The sequence below is a fragment of the Columba livia genome, chromosome 3 (genome assembly GCF_036013475.1).
Source record: "Columba livia isolate bColLiv1 breed racing homer chromosome 3, bColLiv1.pat.W.v2, whole genome shotgun sequence".
NCBI classification, from domain to species: domain Eukaryota; kingdom Metazoa; phylum Chordata; class Aves; order Columbiformes; family Columbidae; genus Columba; species Columba livia.
The window spans coordinates 33,797,491-33,813,867 of record NC_088604.1 but is presented as its reverse complement, the minus strand read 5'-3'; the positions used below and the strand labels follow the sequence as shown (position 1 = coordinate 33,813,867).

General features: G+C 37.3%; 1 protein-coding gene across 4 annotated transcripts in view; it reads left to right on the top strand.

Moving 5' to 3' along the window:
* IMPG1 (interphotoreceptor matrix proteoglycan 1) overlaps positions 1-16,377 on the top strand; it is a 63,402-nt gene that overhangs the window by 38,365 nt on the left and 8,660 nt on the right. For all 4 annotated transcript variants that reach the window (XM_065056353.1, XM_021293571.2, XM_021293570.2 and 1 more), the window contains 2 exons: positions 12,209-12,780; positions 13,565-13,784. In XM_065056353.1, coding sequence (XP_064912425.1) covers positions 12,209-12,780; positions 13,565-13,784 — 792 coding nt within the window. The remainder of the gene's footprint in view (positions 1-12,208; positions 12,781-13,564; positions 13,785-16,377) is intronic.

Below are 16,377 nucleotides of genomic sequence, written 5' to 3'. Positions count from 1 at the left end.
CTCATAAACATCGCTGTTGCTAGTAAACTCCATTGCTTCTGCAGCTAATTCTCCTGTACTTCAGATGCTCCCTTTCTGGCTTTCAAAACTAACTGTCCTTCAGTACTTTTGTTTTCCAAATGCTATCACTTCTCCTATAATTACCATTTGCCTGGTGATTGTCCCCTTCCATGTTCAACGCTATTTCACTCCGAACTAACCACCTCCCTCCCTCCAAATTCATCATAATACTGCCTACTTGAGATCAGCTCACTAGCCAAAACTTAGGCTTTTCATTAGTTGTAGGTAACCCTCCACTACAAGTGAGATGCAAAAAAATGTAACATAGGCTTTCGTACATGCCAGTCTCAGACCCCATCTTATGTTAAAAACAACTCATGGTCATCTTTCTGTCTATGCAGACACAAATAACATATTCATGTCCTGAATAAAATAATTTTAAAACTGTGACCAATGCAGTAGTAAAATAAGAAAAATATTTTAAAACAAATAGGACAGATTTTTAGGCTGAGGGTGTAAGATTACGTTTACTAGGTTATAATTGAATGAAATTAATCCAGTTTACATGTCATATAGTCCAGTTGGAACAAATACAGCTAAAGTGGCACTGCAGAGACTAATATGCTCTAAACGATGCATTTCACTCACTCATTAAAAATCCTTGGTCTTGCTAGAAATGCTACCTTTGAGAATTAATCTGTTATGATCAAACAGTACTAAAATTTTTATTTTCTAAAATGTTTAGATTCCTCTCTTCAGAGGATTCAGTATCCTTCCTGCTTAAGAAAGTCCATTTGAGTTCAACCTGGTATTTTGAACAGTGAATTCCTTGTTAGCAGATAACTCATACCACCTGCATTAGACCACTATAGGCAAGTTGTAACTTGTGTGCTCTGAATCACAGCTCTGGATGGAGTTTTCTACCTCTGTCTATGAGCTACAGGGAGGGCTTGGCCTTCCAGCTTAGATTCTCTCAGCCATATCTGAAGTGCCTCACGCAGGTGATAGTGATGTTAATATAAATTTAAGTTGCATGTTCTTCAATTTGAAAGATCCACTAGTATTTATAGCTAAAAGACATAAAAATCTTAAATGGAGGCAAATTTGCCATAATATTTATACTAAATTTAATGGTTTTTTGTTTGTGAAAATCTAGAAATATGCAAAACTCTTGCCAGGATAAATCACATATATTTGCACATTGCAATTGGTGTGAGGTTGTTTTTGGTGTTTTTTAGTTTGCTGGTTAGTTTTTCTTCTGACTTCTGCTTGAAGATAACAGCATTTTTTTCCAATATGTTGTTAATATTGCTTTCTCTATGCAACTTTATAGACAGGGCTAGATACAATTTCAAGCAACAATAGCTAGGTGTAAGTTAGAAGGAGGCAAAAGTTTCACTTTCATTCAACAGAATGGTAAGATCATAATGTGCTTCAGTAAGAACGTGATTAAACCAAGCCTGGATGCAAACGAATTAGTTTCTTATTAATTTTATTGCATTTATATGTTTGGGTGTCTTTTTCATTCTTCCCTAGCTAGTGGATTTTTTTTTTAATTAAAGTATTGTAGAATATAATATTGTAGAACAGTGGTGCCAATAACAGATAAATGAGTTCACAGTTAAAATTTTATATATGGCCAAATATTCCTTCAATAACTATCTTTGTTGCCATGCAGTTTCAGATAATGGGCTTTCAAGCAGAGTGGGCAGGGATTGACTGAAAAAGTATTATTCATTAATGATATCCTCATACCTGAGGATTTCAATTCCTAACCAATACATTTCAATAAATCTTGCCACTGTTTTGGTTTATTTTTCAAGAGATCAGGAGTAATGAGGTTGGAAAAATACTACAGCAACAATATATTTCAGTCCCTTCTCCTAAATGTATGCATGACCTAGAGCAGTGGCTGCAAACCTGGCCAAACTTGTTTAAGATCATTAAGTTCAATTCTCCTCTTTATTGACAATTTCTCTTTAAGTTATTTTAAGGTTAGTGCTAGTTATACCTAGTATTTCTTTCATGTGGATTTTTTCCTTGTTTTAGTTTCCCATTGTATCTGTAAGTTCTACTAGTAGTCACATTTTTTGTTACAGTAACAAATGACGTTTCATCTTCATATTATCACCACTACCCAACAACTGTTAAGAAAAGTTGATTGCAATCCATGTACCTTAATCCAAACATTTTACATGAGAACAGTCCCAAATATTTATTTAAATGCCATTTTTTGAGAAAGTAGTATATGTCTTTAAGACTTCTGCACCCCAGAGTTTTATGATGGCCTCTCAGGGAATTTCAAAGCAAACATACAGCTAAAGGCTGTATGGATGCATTTTACTGGACTGTGTAGTTATCCCTGGTTTCCATATTTAAACCATCTGTTCCCTGACAATGGTGCTTTGGTTGTCATGAGCTGCTCAGATTCAGAATCCAACCATGAAGGATGGATTTAACAAGCCAAGTCAGTGCTAAGGCATCTGGTCCAAAGTCATTATCAATAACACTAAAATTGAAATGAATTCTTTTAAAGCATCATTGCGTAAAACCAGCAGGATATTTCCAATTAAATATCTCCTTCCATCTCTCTCACACGGTCACTTGTTCCATTACAAAACTATGAGAAAAATCAGATTACCTACACCTAAGGCACAACAGTTTAGAAGAATAAAATACACCTCATTCTGTGACTTTCAATACATTAATTCCATGTTTTTCATATACAAGTAACTATATACTATGAAAAAACAAAATGTGTATTCAGTGTTTTCATTATTTTTTTTGGCAAGTCTTTAAGTGCTCATATGGTTACAAGATTTTAAGAGAGTCATGGGATATAACTTTCTAATTTCATGTTTGTCTTTTCTGTTTTTAGGTCCTTGGGTCAACATATGAATTAAATATATATCATGTGACTTCTGTTTTTACCATTTTGCAAACTAATAAACTTCAATACCACAGACTGTCCGATGATCCCATCACCTACAAAAAGTTGTTCTTTTCTACCCTATCATGCAGTTGAGAAAAATAGAGCAAATGGGTAGGGATTTGGAGCGTTCTTTCAGTTCTGGTATTATAACCTGTCAGATTTTGTTTCTAGTCATTCTAAAGTGAAATAAATCAAAAATAGTATTCCAGGTTCCAGATTCTCCATTTGGGAAACTCTAAAATTGTTACAGTGGCATGCAGGAGTATTTGCAGCATTTAGATGGATGTTTCTTTATGTTTCCAGGTGTTTGTAAAACTTTGGGCTATTTTCACACAGGCTTTGTTATTTTACATTCATGAAATAAATTTTTCAAATTGTAGATGAGTTAACAATGAGCATAAGAGAATAAGAATCCTCCTGAAGCTATGGTTTTAAGTGAGATGTTTTTTATTCAGCTTTGATTCCATTCCTTTATATAAGTGTATTCACATTTGCGAATTCCCTGCTTCTTAGTTTTGCATCTCTAATTCACTGATGTGAGTACCAGTCTAGCCCAGACTTTTCAGTTTAACATGGTATCTTACTTGTTCTAAGATATATTTTCATATTATTTTACTATCGTAGCAAATAGTGCAGAACTTCAATACAAAATAACTTACAATATATAATAGTCACAGAAGCCTCTGGTGTTTTAACATGTTTTCATTGTAAATGTACTTACTAATTCCCCTGCTGCACAAGAATATTCTAATGTCAGTTCAATAATTTCTTTAGTGAGGGCTTTAATCAGAAAACTGACTTTTAGAGCATTTGAGCACTAGAATGTCATTTTATCTGGCAATCTCAGTAGCAGATAAGGTAAAGTTTCTGTAAATGTTAACAGTAACTTGTCATGTTATGGAAATGACCTACTACTGACCTACTGTCTAGGCAAGGTATCTAATTATACACCTGTCTGTGTAGTATTCTTATAAAATGCAGGAATACTTCTATAACATCCAACCTTATAATCTTTTAATTATGAGTGTGAATACGGTTAACTGACTAAAGCAATAAATATGGAAATGCTGACTTTTCTTCTGCTGTAGTCAGAAGAGCACCAAGGCAAATGGGTGTTTCTGTATCTTTTCTGAGTCTTAACTTAGGGAGAACAGTCACTATCACCAGGTGTAGCAGTTCCTAAAGTAAGTGGAGAGATGGCAGCAGGGTGATGGTTCAGGCCCAGGTTTAACAGATTATTGCTGAGTGCTCTCCAGTGTCTTTGCCATAGATACTGCCATCTCATAGTATCAGTGCAGGCTGAAGTAAACTCTTGCTACTCAGATCTTTGAGGATGCTTTAAACACCAGGTATTTCTGTACTGTTCAAAGTACTTGTGTTTTTCTGAAATGCTTAATCCTTTATAACTGCTGAAATATGAGAATGCCAAAGATGGTTGTTAAAATTTAATGGTCAAGTCTCTCAGTATATATAGGTCTGTAAAGTAAGCTTGCCCAATGAATTGTATATATATTGTATTCCCACCTGCTGTACTTAAATGACTGATTTGAAGTGGAAAACATTTTTAAAAATCTCAAATATATTTATTGTATTATTTCAAGACTTTTAAGAAGTAGGCTTTTTAAAAAAAAACATGCAGAAAGCTTTAATGAGAAAACTATCAGCAGCTAGTTAATTGAAGTAAGTCCTTAATAAAACAGAAAAGAGCAAGCTGTATTACTATTTTCCAGCCATACACTGGCCAATGCATGTGAAAGTGACAATTACAGTAAAAATAAATTTGTAATCACACAAGAAACCAGTGTTTCAGAGGGCTCTTACAGGTACAATGACCAAACATGAAATTTCTAACGGTAGATGTGACTCCCTTTTGCTACTGACTTCCAAGAAGGCTGAGGAAGCTTGCATTCCCCAAGCAGACATGAATCAACAAAAATATTAACACTCAGACATTCAATAAAGGGAATTCTTTCTCTGTATTGTGCAAGGTGAGTAAGACCAGCTGATTTATATCAGTGAAAAGTTTACGGGCAGTCAGACTTGTGTGCTTCATCATTCTGTTGCTCGCCCGGCAAAACCAGGTGCAAATATTTCTACTGCTAATTTCAACATGTCACTTGTGTAGGCAAGTCTTCCCTAGTTGTGCTGAGGGAAAAGCTGCAGGTAAGTAAAAGTTCAGATCTGGGCTTTGCTCTTAATTATTTACTCTAAACCTTTATGAATCTTTGAGGAACAAGTGACAAATTCTTTCCTTTTTATTTCTGCAGTCACTGTAGAAGTATATAATACTACTGACCTCCAAAAAATCAGTCATGGTAAAGATCCCAAAGTGAGATGAGGGCCATGTCATAGCTCTGTTTGAGAGCAAAGGTATCAAATAACACAGCCTGTTGCCCCAGTAAAATTACTTAGCTGAGCATGAAAGTCAGTAAAACAGGGTTGTTCAGGTTGTCCAGTTGTTACCAAATAAGAGGTAGGCCTTGATGCCACTGTGTGGAGCCCAGCTAAAGATCAACCCTTGGAAGATTCTTTCATAACAAACATAGAAAAGATTAGTGAGATACAGCTATTCAACACCTTGAATTCTGCAGTGATTTAGCTTTTCAGGTTCTTGATTTTGCAAATTTTATGTTATCCTCTTAGTTTTCAGTGTGTCATGTAGAACTTAATTGTTTTGAGAATTATGAGAGAAGATTATCATTAGTAAGTAGTATTTATTAGCATAGAAAATACTCGTTTTGTGACACAATGTCAGAATGACATTTATTTGTGTCTTTGGTAATGAGAACATGATGACGAAGCACAGCTGAAATATATGAGAATTTTCAGAATAAACATCTTATATGAGTTACACAGAGCACTGCATAGTAATGGAGCTAGAGCTGCAGCTATTAGGCTGTTCTGTGAAAAATTTTTAACAGACTACTCAAAAAGTTTCAGTGAGGATGCTAAGGAAAAAAAGGTCAAGAGATACAAGAAATTTTAGGACTGGAGAAGCGATGGGATTCACTGGAGTCAGTAGAGAAGAGGTTCTGTTGGGTTCACTGGATACTGAACCTGGCTTCTGGAGAGTTCTTACAGACTGACAGAATGACAGCCATAGATCATCCTGGCTCTTCTTGTTTGGCCTTACAGTTAAAAACACAAACTAAAGCAGTTAAGTATGTGCTGCAAGGCATTTGTTGTGACACACTAGGTTAGTGATCCTCTTAATTCTCTTAATGCTCATCTTACTTGTGCCTTCATTAAAAATGAAAGACGTCAAACACCAATCCAACACTTTACCTATTCGTTTGTACAGAACAGTCCCGCAACCAGGGGCTTTGTGACATTTCAGGTACCAACAAAATATGAAATTTGAATCCAGCTACTTGTCGTACGTGTGCATCTGGTATTTATATGCCCATAAGGGGGCTCTTACCTTGCGTTATGGACCAATCTCTTAACTGCATGCTTCTTCCTTCATTAGTTGTTTTCTTCAGCCAGCATGTATACAAATATATATGTATATATTGTTATGCTGTAACTTCCATATACATAACAATATCTATCAGTGGACTTGGAAAATTTGTCTATAGCCAATAGGAAATGTCAGTGCTTATTAAGCTCATGAATTAAGTGAAATGTCAGGACCTCTTAATGTACAACCTTCTGGGCCTGCTTGTTAATGCAAACCCTCTAGAAAAATGTCTCATGGCAATTTGACCTTTTCCAAACAATAATTCCTTATTCATGGTCAATTAGGAGTGTTTTTCCTCACTTAAAATATAAAAGGACCAACTAATTAAATACCTAAAATAAAGTTGTTGAAATGGCAGCTGATTTTTTTCTGGTAAGTCAAACCTATATATTTTACTCTCTCAGTTGGGAATAAATGCCTGCATGCAGCGCTCTTTTAACAAAGATTTAATATAACGATGCACCCAGGAAATTGCCTCTTATTTTATTGTTTACCCATCTTTGCCAATAGCAGCTTAATTTGAGATATTAAATTATTCTTGGTACGATATTGTCCTTCCTTGTCTATGTAATACAAAGAAACAACTGGAGAGTTCAGTGAACATCTTTGCAGGAAGGTAAGTGGTGGCTGAGAGTTAGAATTTTTTGTGGCTGACAGTGGTTTTTAAATCCATGCCATTGTTTAACCTTCAGTATTGTTACTCTCAGGGTATATTTGAGAGTGGCATCTTATTTTGTGCTCTCTGTGGGTTCCTTACAACTGAATGATAGTGTTGTAGACTAAAATGTATGCTGAAATGAAATATGCTGGGATTAGGAAGGTCTAAATTTTTTTAGAGGTTTCATAAAATAATTGCCTGTGTTTTTTCTAGCCTTCTGCTGTAAAAATCTCATCTACAAGGAAAACTGGGTGAAGTTTTACAAATAATTGCTTTATGCTAAACCAGTTCAAGTGTATTATGTGTTCAAAATTATATATATGTGCATATAGAATCACAGAACCATAGAATAGTTTGGGTTGGAAGGGACCTTCAAAGCTCATCTAGTCCAACCCCCTGCAATGAGCAGGGACATCTTCAACTAGATCAGGTTGCTCAGAGCCCTGTCCAGCCTGGGCTTGAATGTTTCCAGGGATGGGGCATCTATCACCTCTCCGGGCAACCTGTGCCAGTGTTTCAACACCCTCATCATGACAAACTTTTTCCTTATATCTAGTCTGAAAACCAATATATATGTTTGTTTTATAAATAAACCAAGATTTTATATATATATGTACATATATATATATATATAACCAATATTTTAGATGCAAAGGTTAATTTTTTTCATTTCAAGTGTCTAGGTATTCTCTGTTTCATCCATAGATTTTAACCCCTTAGGACTGATTTTTGTTGAAGTCTCATGTAGACAGTGGAAAAGCTTGGCAAAACAAGGTGCAAATATTTCTACTGCTGATTTTAACATGTCACTTGTGTAGGCAAGTCTTACAGCACTACTGTCACATGCATGAGACAAAGGGCAATCAACAGAAGGGGTCAGAAACCAAAGGGCAATCAACAGAAGGGGTCAGAAACCCCTGGGTTTGGGACTAGTGGTGTGTGTCACTAAGTGTTCAACAGTCTTTTAAGTGACTCCACTTCCTTTCAGATTGCCAGGGACTGACACCAGCTCTGTGGTCAGTCACCATCTGTCTCAGCTGGAGAGACAGTGACTGATAAGAATTGGCAGCTTAGGAAAACAGGTGGTACATGCACAGGGATCATCTTAGTATGCCCTCAAGGCCTTTTAAGTTACTTTGCTTGTAATAAGAGGATGCCAGAAGACCTTTATAGTCTACGTATAGACTATATATATATGTATATATATATATATACAGACACACACACACACGTGTATGCACAGCTCTATGCCAAATGTGATATATAGACATATATATACAGATATTTTACTTCAAATATTTACTTCAGATATTTTACTTCAAACTTGCTGCAGCCATTTCAGTACTTCTTTCTCCTGTAGTTATTTCTTTCTGAAATATAATCTGCCCAAGAGATATCAACACAATCATATGATCGCGTGTGTGTTATCACGCTGAGAGAAGGTTGCTCTGTGGAGCTGCAGGTTCATCCCATCAGTAGATCATCCTGCATTAATGCCTCAGGCACTAATGCTAGGAAATCTGTTCTGAGTTCCCTTAAATAAATGACTCTCACTGCTTATCAGCATAACAAGTAATAGCAAGAGCTTTGTAAACAGAGAACATCACTAGGCTTTGTTTTTCTAATCTGTCCGTATCCTTGATTACACAAGAAACATGAGGACATGCCAAGAGAGAAGCATCTCAAGTTCTCAATGAAGTATTAGGGCATCAGGCTGTGGTGCAGTTTGGTGATACCTGTGGTATCCACAACTCCGGGTTCCATACAACACTCTCCTATTCTTTTTGGCTGCTCAGTAGGACTAGAGGGACTACAATTATAGCCCTTGTATTACGCTGTCAGCAGTGCAAATCACATATCCCAGCAAATAATAGCAGACTGCACAACTGTGCCAGTTTAAATGGGAATTTGCTGTACCCACTTCATGGTCCTGTTGTGCTTCCAAATCACCAAAGTCTGGCCTTGCAGCAAGGGAGCAGCACTTGGTCTTTTTCTGAATCCCATCAGACACAGATGCTTCATATCAGCAGTGTATTTCAGAGTCTTTTCCAGAACCACCAGTACTCTAAGCTTGCTTGCTATTTTGCACACTTCAGTCATGAACAGTCACTGGGGATGTGGGTGGAGCTCATCATGTGAAAGTTAAGGAACTATTTTATAATCTGGCAGAATGCTTTTCACCTGAGAGCCATGGAATGCTTTTCTCCTGATCCCCAGGCAAATCCTGATGTCACTTGCTTAGGTTTTATGCCCAGTTCTATTGATTTTGCTGAGTTCACTGCTGATAAATATTGGATTAGAACTCCTATCAAATGCAAAATATAGTGTCTTATCAAGTGGAAATTTTTGTCATCTAAATCTTTCTGGTTTCCATGTATTCTGGTAGTTAAAATGAGGCACTTCAGGGAAAATGTTTTCATACATGCAGATGAAGGCAACAAAATTGACTATAAAAATATGCCTTGTCCAATATGGGAAAGGGATGCTAAATATTGACAGAGATGGGTGATCTTACAGAACTTCAGCCAGCTAGTGTTAAGAGCAAAATAGGCATCCCTGTGGCATGCCACTTCTTTGCAGCTGCCCTCCCTAAAACCTGGGTTTTGGAAAACCGTGGCAACACCCAGCTCCTATTGATGTCTTACAATGTGCCAAAGTAGAACAAAATGTTTGTCCATTGCCACCAGTTGTCCAGGCCAGTTTGGGAGCTGTTTGGAAAAAGTGTCTTTGTTGACTGTTCTACTTTCAGCTGCAAGATAACAGGGGAATCCTGTAAGAACCTGTAACAGTAGCTAATAACCAGGTCTTGAAAAGAGGGAGAGCATCTTGCAGGCAGTTGCCTTACAAACTTGCAATATTTTGTGCATGCAGAAAGCAGCAAATGTGGAAGGTGATATTTCCCTGATTAGCCCTGTCGGAGTACTCCACATCTTGTTTCTAGAATGCTTTTTTCATGTGAAACTAATAGAACACGTGCTGCTGCGGTGCTAAACTCGGCTCTAGCAGGAATTTGCCTGATATTCCTCAGCACCTTGCTGAAATACAGTGTTAGCATCTGTTACTCAATATCTGTTAAAAACAATCTTAAAATACATTGTGCTTTCAGATGGGTTTATTTGTAATGGAATAACATTTGCGCTAGTTACTGATGTAGTGACTGAAGAAATAGCAGCAGATGCAGGAGTGATCCTTCCAGGCTGCTTTATCTGAGGAGTTCTGCTTCAGAGTGTCCAGGTTATTTTTGGAAATGGTTTCTAGAAGTTCACTTCCCCACAGGACAAAAAAACCCTAACTCTTCCCTTAGCCAAGGCATGTCAAACACCTCACCTAGGTGTTCCTACTCCGGCAGGGGGATTGGACTAGATGATCTTTTGAGGTCCCTTCCAATCCCTAACATTCTGTGATACTGTGTGTGATTCTGTGAAATGGAAAACCTTGGAAATGAGACTGGGAAGAGGAACGCTCCATTAACACCATGTCGCCGGTATTCCAGGGCAAAATTTGCCGACCTACTGGTGATGTCAAGCTATGACACAATGGAAAGTGTTTCCCATTTTCAGAAAACTGTAATAGTTCTTATCACTCTGATACTTGAGCACCTCAGAGAAATCAGTGAACCTCAATAATGCTACAAGGAGCTGAAGAGATTGATTTAGATAACAGAAATTATGTAAGAGACAAATCAGGCATCTTACATAAATTCTCTCTGTATGTTCTGAAGTCAACAGGGAGATACATATACTACAACACAACAAATGAAACAAATGATAAAGGGGAAAAAATATATATGCTCTTAACATAGGTTTATGCAAAGCGGTAATCAGAAGGGAGAAAATTATTTTCAAGTGCCTTCTTTTGCTAAAACCACATAACATGCCTTAGAGCCATTCTTTGCTGTTTTGAGAAGTGCGGTCAAGCTTAGCAGAATGGGGCTATATATGGGGCTATATAGAAAATAACCCACATTAGACCAACACATTGTATCTGCAGTGAAGGAGCAAAGACCTGTGTTGTTAAATGAATAGTGCCAAGAAGATAGACAGCTATCTCATATTAAGCTTTTTTTTGTTGAAAGTGTACATTTGTTCCTAAAAACAGCAACACAATAAGCAGAAGACTGGACCTCATTCATTTAGAAGCAAGGAAACAGAAAGGGATCTGAAGAAAATCCATGGGCAACTCCAATGCTATGGACAGGATTGCTGCCTCCTCCTTCAGTCGGGGTTATTCCAAATGCAAAGATTTCCTCTCCCTTAGTACTTTCATTGGCCACTAGGAAGAAATCAGTGCATAGGGAATGGAAGAGCTCATTAGCTGGAGAAAATTTCCCTATCAGCTGACAAGGGATTTTGCCTGCAGGGGGCTGCTGAAAGTTCCACGTGAAGATCCTACACAAGTATATCACTGGAATAGGACAAAATTGTCATCTTTGGTAGATGCCTGTTGCTCAGAGGCCATCATTTTCCTTGAAGTCATTGTGATCAGGTAGCTGCAAGCCAAATTCAGTGAGTCTCATTCATCATGCTTTAGATTTGGATTTCAGCTACAGCTACCACACATCCCAAATTCACACCAAGCCCCAGTGGGGACCTCATAAAAGTTCAGCATCTGCATCAAAAGGCTGCTTCAAGTGCAGAAGATGGTTTCTTAAGGTTTGAATTTGTTTTCACTACTGCTGTTTCCTTTTAGGTAAATTGACACCATTTGCATCTGAAGAGGCGCTACTGTTTTTCTTAACCACATTTTATGATTACTGACAAATAACGGCTTTAACCTCTCACAGAGGGAACAGAATGCCTCCGTCATGCAGCTGATCCAAGCAGACAGCTCAAAGCTGTGATCTACTTTTTTGGTCAATATAAACTGACAGTGTGATTATGTACCTTCAAAGCAAGAATGCCCTTCGGAATGGCTCAGGAAATATTTACCAAGTGTAATTACTATTTAAACACAGCAGTCACAGAAATCTCATCACTCAAATATGTGGATGGGGTGTTTTTCCTTGGTGATGGTAATAACATTTTCATGTTAAATACCGTTAAAGCTTATTTTTAAAAATGCTTCAGTGGAAACACAATATGCATGTTGTATCCATGCTTGATGTTTGTTATACTTGCTTTTCAAAATAGCTATTTGTTTTTCCCCTGTTTTTCTGCAGCAGTCAAGATCGTGGATGAACCAGAATCATCAGGCAATGACATTTTAGTTACAGCCAGCACTTACGAAATGTTGCCTTTCTTTATTGGTTCAAGTGATCGCTCTACCACGCAGCCTGAAGATGTTATTACAGGCATGCTACCATTAGACCAAACAGCACCACAGCCCACAGCAACCAGCCCATCCTACAGCCAGTCTCAGATCATTGAACAGTCCCTTGAAGTATCAGATCCCTCATTGCCCGCATCAGAGATTGTTCCTCCTGATGACACTGGGACAGGAGTGCAGGATATCGCCACTGAGTTGGATCATGTCAGTGTGATGAGCACAGCAGCCCTAGATGAAGTGGAGCACGGCAGTGGTTACATCTCAGTACTGACAACTGAGCCTGCAAAAGCCACCCCAGCTCCTACGCTGAAGTATGTAACTACCAGCTCCATGACAACTGCAGCCAAAGGCAAAGAACTAGTGGTTTTCTTCAGCCTGAGGGTCACCAACATGCACTTTTCCGATGACCTCTTCAATAGGAGTTCGACAGAATACAAAGCACTAGAACAACAGTTCATGCAATTGGTGGGTGAAAATCAAGTTGAATAACATATGCAGTAGTCGAGCATGGTTTAAAGAAATACATGGCAAAGCATAGTATTTTAAAAATGTCAGACCCTACTACAATTCAGTCTGATAAGCTGTATATTTAAAGAACTGATAAGCCTGGGATGCTCTCAGGGTATGAAAAAGAGTTTATGAAGACAGTGATGAAAGTTTTCACTTGTGCAAGAGATTCCAGATATACACCTGGCATGTAATTTATTTGGCTTTTTCTAAGATACATGTCACCAGTATAGCAATGCTGATTACATCTAAGGCTTGTGCCTACATGCTGGAATTAAAAATAGGCCTTTTAATATACATCATAGCTTAGATGGGAGGATGTAATTAGATATGGATTTTCTCTGTGGGTACAATAGGGCAGAAGGTCAGCTCAGTAACATGCCTATTATGCTATGCCCTAACCTGCCTGGATTGAATGTTTTAAAATAATTAAAGTTGGCTTTTGAGTCAGGTGACTTTTTTCTCTTCCAGATGAATACACTCCCCAACTGCTGTGCATTTCATTACAGGCGAAATTGCTGCCCATATATCTCAGTGCATTATTGATAAAGATGTAAAAGTCCAGAAGAAGACAGTGCTAAACAAAAGAATTAATTTGGTAGTGGAGTTTAGCAACTGTACTACATTCAGACAAATAAGCATGTGATGTGTGTACTTGATAGTAAAAAGTGACTATAAGAGAAATTAATAGCAGGTAGACATTGACAGTAAGCTAAAATACAGGCAAATTTTTGTTTTGCAGCTACTTCCATACCTCCAGTCCAACCTTACAGGTTTTAAGCAGCTGGAAATACTGAACTTCAGGAATGGAAGTGTGATCGTGAATAGCAAAATGAAATTCGCCAGGACAGTGCCATACAATATCACAGAAGCAGTACATTGCGTTTTGGAAGATTTCTGTGATGCTGCAGCCCAGCTCCTCAATTTGGAGATTGACAGCTATTCCCTGGATATTGAGCCAGGTAAGATTGAATTAATAATGTATGTGCAAAACCAAGCAGATAATATTTTCCAGATTGTTGCAGCTTCTGAAGTATTACTCTTTTGGAAGTAAAGGTATTAGCAATAGCCTCCCAGTGATCTGGATTAATAAGAAAACCCAAGATGTTGCAAATTATCTGCAGACATATTTTCATATCATAATGAAATGCTGAGCAGAGGTGTTGGGCTGCGCATGTGCACCAACTGCTTTTCAGAGCCAAATACAGAAAACTAAAAACTCTCTAGAATAAGAGCCAAGTGAAGACAGGCATAGAGAATGCTCATGTACAGCTTACAGAAGTGACTTATGCAAGTCTTGTACCTGATTATGTGAACATAACTTCTGACGATTTTTTGCAAGGTTGTAAGCAAACCATAGCTTAGAGCATCATTAAATCTATTTTTAAAAGGCTACAGAGTTCAAGACAGAAGGAGATAATTTCTAGGCATAACTGGATCCTACAGCTACTCGCTCACTGGATCATCACTAAATGTAGCACTCCATAGATGTGTAATTTCAGAATATTTCCTGATGTGGTAACTTTCAAAAAGTCTGTAGTCTTTGCTAAAGAGTATAAAGTCAGTAACAACATATCTGGATACTATTGTGATGTCAGAAGCTTAAAGTTTTCAAAAACGATACTGTTTTATAAAATTGAAGCCTGGGTTTGTTTTCAGGTTCTGGTAATTATTTCAGGGCCGAATTTAATTTCGTTGGCATGGAGAAGAAAGATACCAATGCCTTAGCATGCAGATGCCTTTAGCTTCTTTGGTTAAGCTGTGTTTTTATGTACAAATCTCTGACAGCTCCAGAACAAAAAAATCCATTTACATTTCATGGAGGTGGTTTCTAGTTTGTTTTCAATACATGTAACTTGTTGTGGCCACTAAGAGAATGGGTAGTGTGTGGTAAAGAAAGTTAACAAAATCACAGCATTTAAACTTTCAAATATTGCTATGATAAAAAGATTTTTCACTGAATAAAGGAAGAAACGAGTTCACTAGAAAGTGTGAACTTGAAGCTATCAAACATTCCTTGCTTCAGTATTAAGTTTTCATTAAATAAAACAAAAAAAGTTGCTAAAATGCTTATATAGAAAAATTTTAAAATCTTTCATTTTCACCTATATCAGCTGCTGTACTGATGTGGCATTTCAACATTAATTCAATTAAACAATACAACAATGAATTTGCTGAGAGAGCTATTCTTTCAAGGTTTATGAGCAGCAATAAAATGTCCAAATAGAAGAAGTTATGTTTAGAAAGCAAATATATTCCCATATAGGTGTTTCAAAACCGTATTGTCTTTTTACTTCAGAAAACAAACAAACAAACCCCTCAAAAATCCCCAAACTGTTTAGTAAATTAAGGTAATTTAAGCAAATTCCTATTTATTGTGAAAGCAAGAGCCATCTAGCGGTAATGTTTTACCATATGGAAACACAGATGGGAACTGACTGTCCAAAATATATATCAAGACTCAGCAGCTGCAAAGGGCTAACTGCATTGGTCATAAATAATACCATAAAGAATAGCATGGCAGGCTTTTAAATATGCCAGCGTGGTTTTGACTTTGTATTGTTTTTTGTAATCTAAACAAAGTGAAGCCACAGAAAAGGTGACAAAGTACATCAGGTATGTAGTCCAACACCTCATTAATGAAAATGAAACATTATGACCAAAAAATGACCTCCTAACCCAGTGAAAAGCTCCTGCCAAATTCTGCTTGTCAAACAGAAGCGCAATGAGCCCTTTCAGCTTCTGGAAGGTGCAGGGCTGCGGTGCACAACCCTGGGTAGTGCTTAGACTGCCTATATCTCCCCATTAGCAGTAGCAACCTTTATTTCCACTACTCTAAAGGTAAACTGTGACCATCAGAACTGCAGAAGGACTCGCAGGAGACATGCAGTTATGCAGCTGTCACTGTTTTAGTCAATTACTTAATCATACAGATTCTTTTATTAAACATTTTTACTTTGGAAGTGTTTTTTTTTGCTTGGAGTGCGATTCTGTGTGGGGTAAGAAAAGAATCTATAGTAATTAATATCCCTTTTTGATTTGCCAGCTGGTTTTGTTTCATTACAGACTAAACTTTGTAATTCCCAATTGGTAGTATCAACGACCAGAACAGAATACTTTTGGGGTGGTTTTTTTTTTTTTGTTTTTTGTTTGTTTGTTTGTTTTTTACATATAAGAAAAGGTTTGCTTCACAATAAAGTTACCTTGTAATTGACTTTATTACTTTGATGCCCAGTTGTTAGAGTTTACATGTACATAGATTTACAGTCCAGGAGCCAAAGAGATCCCAAGTTAACAGGCACACTGTATACAGTAAAGGGAAATTGAGCATGCTAAACCTGCTTTCACTAGCCTTAAAAACAAACCAAAAAACTAGTCATAGAATTATGGAGGGGTTAAAAGTGAACAGCTCTGCTGGATGAATTTCTATCACTTAAGCATATCCTAGTGTATGTCTGAGATTCCCAATACCACTATAAGGAGTAAGATGCTAATTTTTCATTGAATTTAATGTTATGGAGCATCTGGGGCCATGAAGTGGCTCTGGAAGAAAAT